The 17,010-nt window shown below is 37.1% G+C and overlaps 2 protein-coding genes across 3 annotated transcripts in view; one reads left to right on the forward strand and one right to left on the reverse strand.

Moving 5' to 3' along the window:
• The window catches only part of Wdr37 (WD repeat domain 37), a 199,162-nt gene that overhangs the window by 178,790 nt on the left and 3,362 nt on the right, over positions 1 to 17,010 (reverse strand). Inside the window, exons 4-5 of one of the 2 annotated variants that reach the window (XR_010949141.1) lie at positions 16,737 to 16,983; positions 15,407 to 16,517 (exon numbers count right to left, since the gene is read on the reverse strand). Coding sequence is in view for 1 of the 2 variants with exons in the window: in XM_067763027.1 (XP_067619128.1) it covers positions 16,392 to 16,517; positions 16,737 to 16,983 (373 nt within the window). In the remaining variant the exon portion in view is untranslated. Of the gene's footprint in view, positions 1 to 14,870; positions 16,518 to 16,736; positions 16,984 to 17,010 lie in introns of those variants that run through there. The other variant, XM_067763027.1, reaches the window with a different exon arrangement.
• On the forward strand, positions 14,029 to 15,110 carry Vti1b (Vesicle transport through interaction with t-SNAREs 1b). The gene is made up of 2 exons (XM_067763030.1): positions 14,029 to 14,291; positions 14,364 to 15,110. Exons 1-2 carry the CDS (start codon positions 14,136 to 14,138, stop codon positions 14,571 to 14,573), a joined length of 366 nt encoding a protein of 121 aa, XP_067619131.1. The 5' UTR covers positions 14,029 to 14,135; the 3' UTR covers positions 14,574 to 15,110.

The raw sequence follows: 17,010 nt of genomic DNA on the forward strand, positions 1-17,010 counted from the left end.
ACATGTCACGGCTTTTTATCTGACAGTGTTGCTAATGTTTAATCAATGCAGGGCTGTAATTTTTGGTAGAGTAATAAGGTTAAGGTCCGTTTGCACCCTCTTCAATTAATCGTTTCTTTTCTACAATGCGATTCAACCTAAACCACATGAGCAAAAACAAAAAATGATCAATCACTCGCAAAATTATCGCCGAAGCGGCAACATCATTTTTGTTAAATGTTCGTGTTATACATTAAATTTATCAATAACAGGCTTTTCTGATCTAAGTCCAGCGTGCAAATAAAACTAAATTATTCCACTATTATCCCAACGTTTCGCTAATCTTTGTTAGCATCTTCAGGGGGCATTTATTTTAAAAAATCCCTGCCACAAACAAAAGTTAAAATTACAAGATAGTTAAATGAGTAAAAATTTTTAACAAGAAACACTTACACTATTGGATTTCGTATCGAAAACATGAACATAAAACAACAAAAGCATTAGTCACTTAAACATATACATACATGAATAAACTATGACCAGTACCATCTAACCATCATGGTAGTCTTGTCAATACTAAATATTCTTATTTTTATATTTTTAAACATGCTATGTAGGCGGCAGCAATGTTTTCTGTATCCTCGCGTTTGTTCATTGTCTTTTCTCGTCTTTCCATTATTCTCAGGCTTTCCAATGTGTATCTTGTTGTTATTCTCTTTTCTTTGTCTATAATTTTCGCATTTTTAAAATCAGCTGTATGACCACTTGTCAACATATGCTGTGATAACGCTGTGCTGGTCTTTTGTTTTTTTATGTCAGCTTCATGTTCTCCCAGTCTAACAGCTAAGGCTCGCTTTGTTGTGCCAATATATATTTGATCGCATTTTTCATGTTCTCTTCCTTTGCATTTTATCTCGTATATAACGTTGTTTTGTTGTTGAGGCTGTATAGGATGTTTTGTTTTTGTATATATTGTAGAGACGGTGTGGTTTGATTTGTAAGCAAGGGTTGTGTGTTGTGTTGTTGCTATATTGTGATGAATATTTTCTGTCAACTTTGGAATGTATGTAACGCTGTAGAATTTCTTTTGTGTTTGTACTTCAGTACTTGCTCTTTTATCGGGTTGGTTGTTGCTTTTCATGGTCTCCTGGTCTATAAGTTCGCGTATTAAATTTATGGGGTAATTGTTTTTTCTTAGGATTCTATATATTTTGTCTTTATTAGCGTCGTGGAATTTTTCGTGGCTTATGGTCAGTATCTTCTGTATTAAATTTTTGGCTGTATTGATCTTATATTTTATGGGTTGTGATGATAAATAATTTATTAGTCGTCCAGAAGAAGTAGGTTTTGTATGCCAGTCAAGTAGAAGATTTTGATTTTCCCTGTGAATGCATGCGTCAAGAAATGGTATTTTGGAGTTTACTTCAATTTCCATAGTAAATTTTAATTTGTCATGGTATTTATTTAAATTTTCAAGAATTGTGTTGGTATCGTTGCGTTTAATTACAGCGAAAATGTCGTCCACATATTTGCAAATAAATTTTATTTCTATATTGTGTTCATGCTTTAGCTTTAGAATCGTATTGTCCAATACGTCATCCATGACGATGTCCGCAATGGTGGGAGAAATTGGATTGCCCATGGGCATACCAAAGGTTTGTGTATACAAATCGCCATCAAATATAAAATAGTTGTTTTCCTTTATGCAGAAGTCTAACATATCTTGAAATTTTGTTTTAGGAATATTAGAAATGGCTTTTATTTTGTCCCATTTGTTCGAAATTATTTTAGAAGCTAACGTCGTTGGTATGTTTGTAAATAAAGATACGACGTCAAAAGACACTAAAATATTGTAACGAATTTTCTGCAAATCCTCTTATTTGCAATCCTCTGCTAAGTTCGAATCACTAAACTGTTGAATAAATAACTCCAATATTGAATGATGGAAAAATGGCCTTTATTAAGTACTTCACAATAACACTCAAACTGTGCAACGAATAGCTTAATAACCAAACTGATATCTTAAAGGAAACTGACTTTCAAAATAATAGTGCTATTGCTCGCTAGATATCGTCTTACTCGTAACTGCTTGACAATTCAAATCAAACTGAATTCCTTCTTACTCGCTGGCGCCGCTTTTATAGTTTACGCTGCATACTTCTAGGCTCTTCGATTTCCAGAAGTTACTAGTTGTTTCGGCTACAAAATCGCCAGCCACAACTACGTGCACAAATTATTGCTCTCTCTTGTGACAACTCAGATAAGGTATATGCATGTGTTTGTAGTTTACAGTCTCCCGCACACACATAAGCGTATAAGTAAATTCATCGGTGTGTGACATCTCATCTCTCGCTGCCTTGTATGTAAATGTTGCTCGTCGGAATGTGTACATATGTGTAGACGCAATTATTGATTCGTTTATGTAGATACATAATGATTGAATTATTGATGTGCATTCACGTCACTGCTTAGATCGGCTTAGAGCTGGCAGCACTCCTTAGTTTTGCTAATATTCGTAACACTGCCCTCCACCTAAGTCTGATCGTCCCGATCAGACAAATCTCTCGATCTAAACGCTGCTAATCTCTCCAAATGAACCACTTTCATTTTGGTTCGTGGTTTGGTAGTGGTTTGTATGCGGTACACTACATCGTTGATCCGTTTTACAACTTTGTATGGGCCTTCCCAGTTACACTGCAATTTCGGGGACAACCCTTTTTTTCGTTGTGGGTTGTATAGCAGCACCAAATCTCCTTCCTGAAACCCTTCCGAATTAATTGCTTTATCGTACCTCGCTTTCATCTTGTCACTCATAATCTTTGCTCGTTGCCTTACCAGATCGTGTATCCCTCTCAGCTCTTCTTCTAAGACATCAGTGGATTTCTTGACATTCCTCTCCGCATCGGCATCTATCCCATACTTCAAATCAGCTGGCAGTCGAAGGTCATTGCCAAAAATTACCTTTGCGGGAGTTTGGCCCGTTGTGTCATGTACTGCCGATCGGTAGGCCATCAAGAATAATGATATGTGTGTATCCCAGTCCTTATGGTACTTGTCGACTACTTTCCTTAAATGCTCCTCCAATGTTCTATTGAAACGTTCCACCATACCATCGGACTGAGGATGCAATGCAGTTGTCCGTGTTTTTCGAATGCCCAACTTCTTGCACAGTTCTTGGAACACAGCTGATTCAAAATTCCTGCCTTGGTCAGAATGTAACTCCATTGGTACACCATACCTTGCAACCCATTCGTTTTTAACCACTTCTGCTACTGTTTCTGCTTCTTGGTTTGGGATTGGGTATACCTCTGGCCATTTACTGAAATAATCCATAACCACCAGTACGTATTTGTTTCCGCGGTTGCTAGTAGGAAATGGACCTGCGACATCCATGGCGATCCTTTCAAATGGTGCACCTGAAATATACTGCTTCATCTGGCCACGACTTCGGGTTTTGGGCCCTTTCGCTCTGTTGCATACCTCGCAATTGGCAATCCACTCGGTGACCGACTGACGGCAACCAACCCAATAGAATCTCTGCTTAATTTTCTCGAGTGTCTTCGTGATTCCAAGATGGCCTCCACTTGGACCATTGTGCAACTCGCTGAGCACGTCAGGAATCCTCTTTCTGGGAACAACTATAAGTTTCTTCTTGCACTGACCATCCTCACTCTCCCATACTCGATGCAAGCAACCGGATATCAATTCCAAACTGTTCCACTGTGCCCAATATGACTTCGCAATGGGACTCTCTGCTGACATATCCTCTCTGCTTGGTCTTTCGTTTCGTTCGAGCCCTTGCATAACATGTGACAGACCTGTATCTTCTAGCTGACACTTTCTTAGTTGTTCCTTGTCGCATTTATCCGTACACGTTATAGTCATTAGCCGGACATCTATAATGTCTTCTTTAGCCTCGGCCTTTGAACAGTGCTTGCATTCCAAACTACATGGCCTTCGTGACATTGCATCGGCATTTCCATGGGTACTACCTTTTCGATGCTCAATGGAAAAGTCATAGCTTTGAAGTCGCTCGATCCACCGTGCCAATTGTCCTTCCGGATTACGGAACTGCAGAAGCCATTTCAATGCTGCGTGATCTGTCCTGACATGGAATCGCTGGCCGTAGAGGTATTTGTGAAAATGTTTAATGCACTCTACCAATGCCAACAGCTCTCTCCGCGTAACACAGTAGTTCCTCTCTGGTTTTCCAATCGAACGGCTGTAATATGCAACTACCTTCTCCTGTCCATCGACCAGTTGTGATAAAACGCCTCCTATAGCATATCCACTTGCATCTGTATCTAGAATAAATGTTGCTCCTGGAATCGGATATGCTAACATTGGGGCAGTGCACAAACGCTCCTTCAATGTTTGGAAAGCCACTTCTTGCTCCTTCTTCCATTCAAAAGCTTTGTTTTTTCTTGTAAGCTCATGGAGGCTATGGGCTACGCTGGAAAAATTTGGTACAAATCGGCGGTAATATGTGCACAGCCCAAGAAAACTTCTCAATTCATGTAGATTCTGTGGTCTTGGCCAATCCTGTACAGCCTCTATTTTTTCGTTCGCAGTGCAGATGCCCTCTGTCGTTACCTTGTGACCCAAATAATTGACTTCCTTTTTAAACAGCGCACACTTTTTGGGACTTAACTTCAGACCAGCGCCAGCTATTCTCTGGAAAACTTCCTCCAAGTTCTTAAGATGTTCATCAAAGCTCTTGCCCAATACGATGATGTCGTCCAGGTACACCAAGCATGTTTTCCAATGTAGTCCTTTCAGTACCTGGTCCATGAGTCTCTCAAAAGTAGCTGGTGCATTACAAAGTCCAAAAGGCATCACTGTAAATTGCCAAAGACCATCACCGACACTGAAGGCTGTTTTCTCTTTATCTTCCTCCTTCACCTCCACTTGCCAGTAGCCGCTTTTCAAGTCCAGCGTGGAAAACCATTTCGTACCAGATAGCGAGTCCAGAGTGTCGTCAATTCTTGGCAATGGGTAGCTATCCTTTTTCGTTACGTCATTCAACTTCCGGTAGTCCACGCAAAACCTCATTTTTCCATCCTTTTTTTTTACAAGTACTACCGGTGAGCTCCATGAACTAGCTGATGGTTCGATGACGCCGCTGTCGTTCATTTCTTGAATGATTTGACTCACAACTTCCCGCTTCGCCAGTGGAACACTACGTGGAGCTTGACGGATCGGTCTCGCATCTCCAGTGTCAATTTGATGTTTCACAACGTTGGTGCGGCCTGGTTTAGAATCATCCTGGTCAAATATGTTCGCGTACTTTAGGAGCAGTTGTTTTGCCTTACTCTGATATGCTTCCTCTAGTCCCTGCATCCATGCCGTGATGTCATTTGAAAGATCAGTATTACTAGCTGAAACGTGTTCCTGGAGCTGTTCACAGTTAATAACCACTTCAGCCTCTTGGCATCTTCCCAAAATAGCTCCTTTAGTCAGTTTGAGTGGTGACTTGAACTCATTGAGTACTCTTACCGGAATACGTCCATCTTGTTTTGTCATAGCCAGGGTTTTTCCTACAAGTATGTTTAGTGCTGATTTGTTTGCTGCTTCGACAACCCACAATTTGTTTGTCCCACAATCTCCATCAACCTTTGCCCAGATGACTGCTTCGGATTTTGGTGGTATTTGCTGACTCTCTTCCACCAGCACTCGTTTACTGCTGTAGCCTCTCTCGTAGCCGAAATTAAGTGGTACATCCATGTTTTTATATCGCATCGTCTTGCTTTGCATGTCGATCTTGATGCCCTGGTCGATTAAGAAGTCCACTCCAATTATGATTTCATCAACAATTTCTGCCACTATAAAATTGTGTACTACCATGACGTTCCCAATTGCGACTTCACATTCTACTTCTCCAATTACCTGGGTGTCCTCTCCCGTGGCTGTACGTAATCTTGCTCCAAGCAATGGTCTTATCTTTTTGTTGACTAAATCCGCTCGAATGATGGAATGAGATGCACCCGTATCTACAGTCAATAACCGTTCCTTTCCGTCCCCATGTCCTCCAACAGTAAGGTTGCTCGATCTTCTTCCAATCTGCGAGATAGAGATTATGGGGCATTCAATTGCGGGAGCCAGCTGTCGCCCCTTGCGGCTGACTCGATTTAGTTTAACGATTGAGTGGTCTTGGATATTTGCTCATCACCTTCTGCTCTGCGTTTACGACCACCCACATTGTTGGAGCTATTGGGACCGCTGCTGCAATGTCGTGCAATATGACCTGGGTTGCCGCACTTGAAACATTTAATAACTCCGGCATTTTTCTGTTGTGATCCCTTCAGTGCTTCCAAAATAGTGTCTACCCAATCTGGTCTTTCCACTTCTACACGATGAGCTTTGTATGCTGGTTTACTCAATAGTGAGGCCGTTTCCTGAGTCAATGCATGTGATACCGTTTCAGAAAATGTCAGCTTTGGGTTTGCGTATGTAGCTCGCTTCGTTTCCACGTCCCGTATGCCATTTATGAAACTCTGGATTTTTACCCTTTCAGTGTATTCCACGGGTGCGTCCGCATTTGCAAGATGAGCCAATCTTTCAATATCTGAAGCAAACTCCTGCAATGTTTCATTTGCTTTTTGGTAGCGGTTTTGCAACTCAATTTGGAATATCTGTTTCCTATGCTCGCTTCCGTAACGTCTCTCTAAAGCGCTCATCAATGTTTCGTAGTGGTTCCGCTCGTACTCTGGGATGGTCTGTAAGATTTCCGCGGCAGGCCCTTTCAGTGCCACGAACAGAGCTGCAACTTTATCTTCAGCATTCCATTGGTTCACTGCTGCGGTCTTCTCAAACTGTAGCTTAAAGACCTGAAAAGGAACAGAACCGTCAAAGGATGGTGTCTTTACCTTTGGATTACTCGCTGAAACAGCTGGGCGGTTTAGTTGTAACTGCTCCATACGACCTTTTAACGCTTCTATTTCGGCATCAATTTTGTCCTCGAGTTGTAAAATTTTTGCATCCTGCTCTTCCAGTTTCACAAAGAGCTGCGCTGATACCTGTTCCGAAATTTGTGCCGACATTTCAGATATACGTGCCTCTTGCGCTTCCAGTTGAGATGCCAAATATGTCTTCTGTTCTTCCATCTTGGATGTTATACGTGTCTCCTGCGATTCTAGTTGTGATGCCATATATGTCTTCTGTTCTTCCATCTTGGATGTTATACGGTTCTCCTGCGATTCCATATATGTCTGCTGTTCTGCCAGTTGAGATGACACTGTCGATGTTTGAGCAGATATTGCAGCTAAAATCATGTTCAAGTCTGTACTGGTAACCGTCTGCGATGTTTCGTTCTTCTCTTCAATTTTTGTTGTCTCCTCGCCATCAAGATGAAAGACATGCTCTTCCACATCAATTCCTTCTGCTTCCATTGCTTCTCGTAGCCGTGCCTGAAGTTCGAGTTTAACGCCGCTTGTATTCAATCCACGGCTCTCCAACTCCTTCTTCAGTTGCGGGATCTTCAATTCACTTAACTTTGCCATGTCCTTGTTGTCCTCTAGAATTTATTCAACAATTCCTCTTCTGACACCAATTGTAACGAATTTTCTGCAAATCCTCTTATTTGCAATCCTCTGCTAAGTTCGAATCACTAAACTGTTGAATAAATAACTCCAATATTGAATGATGGAAAAATGGCCTTTATTAAGTACTTCACAATAACACTCAAACTGTGCAACGAATAGCTTAATAACCAAACTGATATCTTAAAGGAAACTGACTTTCAAAATAATAGTGCTATTGCTCGCTAGATATCGTCTTACTCGTAACTGCTTGACAATTCAAATCAAACTGAATTCCTTCTTACTCGCTGGCGCCGCTTTTATAGTTTACGCTGCATACTTCTAGGCTCTTCGATTTCCAGAAGTTACTAGTTGTTTCGGCTACAAAATCGCCAGCCACAACTACGTGCACAAATTATTGCTCTCTCTTGTGACAACTCAGATAAGGTATATGCATGTGTTTGTAGTTTACAGTCTCCCGCACACACATAAGCGTATAAGTAAATTCATCGGTGTGTGACATCTCATCTCTCGCTGCCTTGTATGTAAATGTTGCTCGTCGGAATGTGTACATATGTGTAGACGCAATTATTGATTCGTTTATGTAGATACATAATGATTGAATTATTGATGTGCATTCACGTCACTGCATAGATCGGCTTACTCCTTAGTTTTGCTAATATTCGTAACAATATCTTCGTCACATACACATATTTCAGACAACCTATCTTTGAGGTTAAAAGAGTTTTTAATATTATATTTATCCGAAATTAATGTCTTTAGAATCTCTCCAATGTATTTGGATAATTTGTAACAGGGGGCCATGAGTGAGCACATAATAGGACGCAACGGAACTTCTGGCTTATGAATTTTTGGCAACCCGTAAATTCTCGGTGCTGCTGCCGCTGAACATGTAAGTTGTTGCTTTTCCTTGATGTTTATGTGTTTATTTTTATACAGATCATCTACTATTTTGTTGTTTTTCTTTTGGAGAGTCTTTGTCGGGTCGTTTCTTGCTTTTCTGTATGTGTTTTTGTCTTCAATAAGTTGTTTCATTTTATCTATGTACTCACTTTTATACATTGCCACAGTTTTGTTACCTTTGTCCGCGTCAGTTATAATTATTTTGTTTTTGTATACTTTGGTAAAAGATTTTGCTTGGTAAAAAGCAGCAAGTATAAATTTTTCCGATGCGTTGTGCTTTATGCTTCTTTTGTTATACATTAAAAATAATGTGCAATATTAAAATTTTAATTTACCTAAAATCTATTATCATAGTCGTATGATATAACGGAGTTACAAAGCGGTACGGTAGTAGTGCAGTTTAGGGGCCCCACCCTAAAGTTGGACCGAGATTTTCGAGTGCGGTATCAAAAGACGCGCACCCTTCAAAAACGCGAATACTCCATAAATAGTGTAAGGAATACTCCTTTAAAAGTACAGGAGTGTTCCAAAACTAATCTGTATTCAACAAAAAATGTGCTCCATTTAACATTGCGATGCCCTAGGAGAGGAGTAGGTGATCCCACTCTGGCTTTGTTTGTGAGTATTCCATAGAGTACATACGTGAGAGTACTTTCACTGTCGTACTCCATGAAGCACCCACAGAGGATCATATGTCAAAGTACTAAAGAGGAATTGTGTCGGAAAGAATTATCGGAGTGAATTTAATTGAAAATGAAAGTAAATGAAGACGGGCAATACAACTTTTATATTTTATACTACGAATATTCTTATGTTACTTAGCATTTCCGTGAATAAAGAAACTAATATTTCTCTATTCTATAGTAGCTATGCTCTCTATACCATAGTAGCTATCATCCGGTAGCAAAATCCTGAGCCAGATTAATAATTTTGCATGTAAATGCAACAACAACGATTTGAGCCAGATAAATCCAGATAGAAGTCTGGTTCAATTTGTGAGCCAGATAATTTGTTAATTACTTCTTTTTAGGTTGGCAACGCCGCCTTTAATATACCTACTTTTTCAAAAATAGATGTCGCTGCTTAGCCTTTCGCCGTATGAGTTAAATGAAAAACAGCGGCGACATCTGCCCATCACATTTCACGTGTGCGAAAATTTCACGACATCTGCTTCTCAAGTCTCTCAATGATCCAGAGCGTTCCCGTGAGAAATGAGCGTGAGCCGGAGCTGTAAAACTCACTGAAAGACGGCAAGTATGTGTACATAAAACCAGTGCGCTGTTGCATTTTATCAGAGTTACCATAGTCAAATTTTATTATCAGTTATTTGTATGCAATATTTTACTTTTGGCAACTGTTCGATCGTCATCATGTCGTGATCACGGTCGTTAAAAAACGAGCAATGATCGGCTGATGGTGGTCCGCAAACGCATTGCAAAGGAGTATTGTTAGAGTACTCCAACAGGCAGACAATGGAACACGTAATCCAACAATTTTTTCAGGGTATTTACGTCTATATTAAGAATCCGAAAGCGGAAGTTAACTTTTTTCACCCGTTTAAAAGTTATCGGCGAAAAACTGTTCCATTGGGCACGTTTTGTTCCGGCATAATTACGTTACTGTAGGCACATGCACTACAAACCTCTTCTTTTAAAACAATGTAGAACGAATTTCGAACTTAACGAACCTTTCCGGTGTTTGTGCCAAGATTATAACTCTCACTCAAACACATTTGATATATCCGACTCCCTTTTTTCTATAAAAAAGACTGTCCTTATCTCTCTTATTCGTTAATGCTGTATATGTTTGTTTCTATATTCTATTAATTTAGGCTTTACCCTCAGCTAGAGTTGTGCTTTTTCGTTCATTTCAGAGATTCGATTCTTTAGTTATTTTTCTGATGAACGAACAAGTTGTTCTTTTTGTTCATCTGTTCTTTTCTGTTTTCAAGCAAATTTGTTCACTGCTGCTTGCACCCGCTAAAAAAGCCAACAAGTATAGATGAGGTTGTGTATGCAGCAATGCTTTAAATACTTAAATGTGTTATGAATAAATAAGTTAATATATACATATATTTTTAATTAACTTCAAAAAAGTTACAAATTTCGGAAGATCCAGAAAATTGAAAGAGTACAGACACAAATTGTAAATATGATCTTTTCAAGTTTAATAAATGTAATTAGTTTCTTACAAAAGATGTTTTTCATAATTAGTCCATACATATATTGTTTTAGCAGTGCCACACACATATCTTTAGTGTAAGTGGCATCATCGACAATCGTGCTCAGAATTTCTGCGCATGTATGTATGAATTTACAATGTTCGCGAACGAGAAGTGAGAAAGAATAACATTAGATAAAACGAACTAAAGGAACAAATGAACTAAAAGAACAAATATAACCGAAATCGAAGATCTAGTTCACTTGTTCAGTTGAGAGACCCGGTCAATTGAACAAGTTCAGAACAAAACGACCCAACTTTACCCTCAGCTGATGATATTTCTTCTTTAGCCGAGCAGTTTTAGATCTCAACGCTTGATAAACCACTGCCCATCAATAACTCGGCCAAAAAAAAATTATAAATATGTAATAAAATTAATAAATAAAAAAAATTATTAACAGGATTAGCGTGGTTTCATTGGGCCACTTGAGGGCAGTGCGCTGCCACAACGTTCAATTATTGTGAGTATACTCCAATAGGTTTTAAATTTACACCCCTATTATGAGTTTTCATACGATAGACGATAAACGCTTGCTAGCGTATCGTAAAAAATTAGCTTTCATATTGCGATTTCCACACGCCCGATGAATCTATACGAAACAGATAGCAAAACAAAACGTAAATACTAACAATTCATTTATCTTGTACGTGAAAGTGGCAAAAGTTTTTAAAAGCTGTAATAATAAAATGTTTATGCAACCTCTGTTCCCTTTTATATAAACTCAAATGAACAAATTGACGAAACTTGCATAGATGCCATAGAAAGAAGAAAATTGAGAGATGCTTCCAATTTTCTTGAAATGAACTCTACACTGTAAGTCCCTGACATACTAAAAGTAAAGAAAAAGTTTAATAAACAAAATTGATGTTGGAGTATGTCTTAACAGAAATAGAAGGCAGTTTGCGCGCCCGTAAAAATAGGTCATCCATCCCAAATATTTTGAAGGTTTGTGCCACTTTAAGGTTTCTTGCCCAGGGCGTTGCAACAGAGTGTTGGGAATGAGGCTATAGTTGGATTCTTTTGGATTATGTAATAATTTTATATTTACTTTTATTTAAATTATTATATTAATTTGTTGTCTTCAAGACCAACTTTATAATTTTTGTAAAATGTATATTTTACAAGTTATATTATATTCAATAATTATAAATAGAAAGCAGAAAAAACAAAGTTCATAGACCGTATAGCCGACTATTTCAAAACCCATGACGGTTTATCATCAGCTATCCACACATTGAAGGCTTAACGTTTTAACGCATCAGGCCATCAATGCACTTTGCAAGTTTCTATGTATAACTCGTTTTCCACTCTTTGTTGCTTATATTCTTTACCACCGTCAATTGAGTGCGCTAATCAGGTGCTATTATCTCTTTAGACGAGGATTTTCGTTGCAGCCCATATGGTTTTCCTTCAAGCTCCTGCTTTTTGTTAGGATTCCAAGATGCTTTTTCCGTAGACTGAAAGTATATAATGTTATGTTTTGGTTTTATTGGTCTGTAAATAATTATTTATTATATTGATTTGTTGTCTTCAAGACCAACTTTATAATTTTTGTAAAATGTATATTTTACAAGTTATATTATATTCAATAATTGTAAATAGAAAGCGGGTAAATTAGAAAAAACAAAGTTCATAGACCGTATAGCCGACTATTTCAAAACCCATGACGGTTTATCATCAGCGATCCACGCATTGAAGGCTTGACGTTTTAACGCATCAGGCCATCAATGCACTTTGCAAGTTTCTGAAGACAACAAATTAATATAATAATTAATTATTTACAGACCAATAAAACCAAAACATAACCTTTTATTTAAATAGTTCCCAACGTATCGTGGAAAATTTTATCAACGATAGCTAGCGTAGAAAATTGAACAGCTTATGCGATAGTTAGCGTATGGCAATACCACGATAAACGATAAACGCTAACGATCGGGTTTCATACGCTAGAATTTATTTCATAATACGGTAGAACAGATTGCAAGCGTTTATCCTGTATCGTATGAGTTCATAATAGGGGTGTTAGTTGCAGCTTTTTGACATAATGTTTTATGAGCTATCTGTCAAAAAGCTGCAATTAAATATTGCAATGAATTTTAGGGTAGTTATGCACCTTCTACTAACGTTCGAATCGCTGAAACGCAAAAGTTACAAACATATACCAGAAAAAATAAGTCTCCCAGTCAAAACGTATCCAAAGCATTAAATAAAATCTAAAAAAAGTTAATAAATTCTCCAACTAAAATATTTTTAGGTTATGGATATGGCGAAAAACCAAAAACCAATTGGTTGGCTATGGTATGGTTATGGCGTTAGCGTTATGGTATGGCACCATTAATCGATTACATTGATTTCCATAAAGGGTATATGACACTACTTTATTTTTGCTTGGATTCCAAGCTAAAAAAACTGACAAAACAAACAAAACAAAACAAAAACAATTTCCAACAAGAGGAACCGAGACAAACATTGTCAACAAAATAGAATAATTAGGTTTTCAATAAAATTTTTTTATTAACATTTTTCACGACAAAAAAATTGCACATAACACTGAAAAACTATTTCGCGCTCTGGTGGTTCACTTATTTCACACGAAAGTTCATTATAGTTCCGTATTAATGCACAAAATTTTCAAACTAAAAACAAAATTTTCATTTGTCAGAAAAAATAAAGAAAAAACGGCCGAATGTCAAAAAAACCTATGGAAATACAAACTGGCTCGTTTGTTTTCAATAAACTAGGTTGTATTTTTCTTGTATTTCGTTAGTTTTTTGAAATATAGTTTACACACTTACACCAGTACTGAAACCTTGTTAGGAGGGAGGGCGACAAAAAATATAAGAGAAAATACAGGAAAAAACAGACAAAATAAAGTAGTGTCATATAGGTTTAAGGTAGGTTCGATCAGCTGTTTTATCTGGCCCCATTTATCGATTACATTGATTTCCATAAGGTAGGTTCGATCAGCTGTTTTATCTGGTTATGGTTTTATGGTTATAAGTCACCATTAATTAGGTTTGATCAGCTGTTTTATCTGGTTATGGTTTTATGTTCACAAGTCACCATTAGTTGGCCCTTTAATATAGAATATAGTTATGGCCGTGGCAAGTTTGCCGCAGGTATGAGGTTATAGCTCCGACACATAAGCACTTTTTCATATAGATGATTTTAACACAGCTTATGCATTATGAGTAGATTGCGTGTATTTTTATGGAGAATGCTAGAATGAGAATGAATTGCCAAGTCTGAAGTTCCTTCATATTTACAAACGCAATATCTTCGTTGATTGTGGCGATGTTATTGGAATGCATAAGCTTGTGTTAAACGCATCTATATGAAAAATGTCATTGTGCCACCGCCTTTACGGTTTCAGCTGTAGTCCTTTGTTCAAACTGTCTGGCAACAACGCATTTGAACCAGCTGTTTTAATTTTATTATTTGTTGATAGCAGCGAAAAACGCCTATTTAATTAAATTAAAGCAAAATAATTAGCAATGTCAAGTGGATATAATTGGCAAAACGCTATAGAGCGACAAAATACTACACAAATCCAATTAGCTGCAAACACTTACAATGTGCTGGAAAGTAGTTCCGCGAGCTTACAGCGTTCCACCCAAGTAGCTATCGAAACAGAGCAGATAAGCACCGAGGCAAGTACAGGTAGTCAAGAAAGATTTAGGATGCGTTTCAATATCATTCTTTTTTTTTAACTTCTCTTTTAGGTGTTATCTGAATTAAACGAACAACGCGAATCATTGCTGCGTTCAACGAGGCGACTACAAGACGCAGACGCTGATGTCGTGCAATCGAGAAATGTTATAAGAAAATTACGGCGCGAAGTGCTTTACAACAAATTGATACTGATACTAATTATAATATTGGAAATTTGTATTTTAGCTGGACTAATTGTTATAAAATTTGTATCGCTTTAGTTTTTGGATTTTACTTAGCTCAAAAGGGTAACGTTTTACAAGACGGTGCACCACCTAACTTTTATCAAAAATTACCCTTGGGTATCAAAAGATGCGTCTTGACCTCCGTTTTTATAATCCAGAAGAGAAAATTAAAATTTTTATTCTTAAAACGGACGGCGTCTTTTGATACCACCTTTGATAATTTTCGATTAAAATTAGGTGGTGCACCGTCTTGTACCCTCAAAAGATATTGGAGAACACAAAAAGTATGCTACAAACCCGTTTTAATCTGCATAAAAGAAAAAAAACGATTGATTTTTCAATTAAATGAACCTCAAATTTTATTTGATAAATTTCCATATCACTACACATTGAATCGTTAATTTAACATGTATGTAAATAACAATTTGACGACTAGCGCATAAGCTTTATTTCGTGGTGCATTTAATGGTAGTGCATCTATTTTATATGTATATACTTACCGTTGAATACAAAATAATACCGATGTATATAAATATGTTCACAATAAATTTTCTAAATTAATCAGTTCATGCAGTTCATGCACTTTTGCATCTACATTCATATTGATTCAACGAATTATATAGTTTTTTGGCATACTTGTAATACTCCTATATTGCTACAAAAGGCTAGGTACATTCCCAAACATCAGAGTGCCGACATATTGCTGTTTAAACGTGTACCTAAATTTAAAGTTTTTCTTGTCACAGTTATGCTGCTACAATCACAAATTTTATAGGCTTTCTTGTATTGATTTCGAATTCAAAACACATTGCGAGCATTTTCTATTAGCAATATAGGTAGGTAGGTTGGCCAGTTCAATCCATGAGGACCTAGCAATATAGGAGTATTACATATATGCTTTTTGGCTTCTTATCGCGAGATGTATGTATATGTATACATGCATGCAAACGTATAAATTTATAGTTGAGTAAATATGAGCGCAAGCGAAAACAGTTATTTATGCAGCAAACACAAAAAATAATTATTAACCTAAATATTGAAAAGATGTTAAATTAACCCGTTTCTTCAGACACATGGGTTTCGATTCGAGTAGTGAGGGCATCGTTAGTTCCAAAGCATTGAATCTTATATTTGTAAAAATATATAAAACTTATTTAATATATACATAGCTTTACAGAAATTATGGCAAAATCAAAACAGCTCTAATTTGTTTTATTGTATACATTCATGTTTTTATAAAGGTAGTTAACTTCTTAAACATTCAGTTATTTCCATAAAAACCTTTATACAAAGTCCACTATAACAATATTTCATTGTAAAAACAAAACATAACTAAATAACGAAGTTTAAAGCGAGAGTATTTAGCAAAATGTTTTACATTTAAATTACGCAAATGTACAATTAATACTCAAAGCATACTATAATACGTTTGTCCTTAAAATATTAATTAATATATGCATATGTCTTTGTTTTTGTCATAAATGAACAAATAAAGTGTGATTATTTTCATATATTATATATTTAATATAAACTTTATTTATTATTGGGGCAACTCATGACAACTCACAAACCCCTGGCTAGGTTCGTAAATCGTGTAATCGTCGTAAAGTTATATGAAAACGCGTTTCATTTGCGAGGTTGCCTTATTATAACTATGTTAGTTGCAAACATATATTTGCTAATTCAACTACACAACAGTTAAGCTACTAATATTTTAATTAAGAAATTCCGATACAGCCCGCTTCATATTTTCTTAATCAAGCGCGATGTACACCATTCCTTTTGTTCGCGGAAATATAATGTTAAACTTAATATTAACACTGTCCTTTACAATATCGAATTTTTGAGTAATTTTCAATTTTCTTTTGGCAAAACTATAGACCAACCAAATACACGCCGATCAAATCCACATGAAAACAAATCGCAATTGAGTAATGGGTCTTCTGCCCAGGCTACAGAGGAAACCATGCGACGATGACCCTAAAAATGTATTAAAAAAGGAAAAACAAGAAATATTGTTTACTATGTTTACATGCATAAAATGAATAAGTTTAAAGAGTTGACAACGCTAGAAGATTATACCTTGAATGAATCTAACTGCACGGCAAAAGTCTAAATAATTTTAATTTAAATGTTATTCTTAGACATTTTTAAGAATATGTTGCCAGCTCTTACAATATTATGAAACTTGTTTCAAACCTGACGACTAGTACGCGGCAAACGTGCAACACGTTGACCGTTCAAATCAAATAGGCGAATTTGCCGATTGTCGTGCGGAATAGCAATTATTCCGCCATTTGACACTGCCAAACGATTTACGGAGGAGTCCGTACGTATTGTAGCAAGTGCAGAACGCATGTTTCGCAATTCCCAAACCTTTACTGTGCGATCATCAGAACCAGAAACAACTTTATCGTCGCGTGCAAAAACTGTTGATGTTACGCTTCTATAATAATGAAAAAAGTGAGTTTAA

The sequence above is a fragment of the Eurosta solidaginis genome, chromosome 1 (assembly GCF_040869045.1).
Source record: "Eurosta solidaginis isolate ZX-2024a chromosome 1, ASM4086904v1, whole genome shotgun sequence".
NCBI classification, from domain to species: domain Eukaryota; kingdom Metazoa; phylum Arthropoda; class Insecta; order Diptera; family Tephritidae; genus Eurosta; species Eurosta solidaginis.

Excerpts from the sequence above, each read along its gene's own strand:
- Vti1b (XM_067763030.1), top strand. The coding sequence starts at position 14,136 with ATGTCAAGTGGATATAATTGGCAAAACGCTATAGAGCGACAAAATACT. Across the intron at positions 14,292-14,363 it reads CAGAGCAGATAAGCACCGAG|GTGTTATCTGAATTAAACGA; the intron begins GCAAGTACAGGT and ends CTTCTCTTTTAG.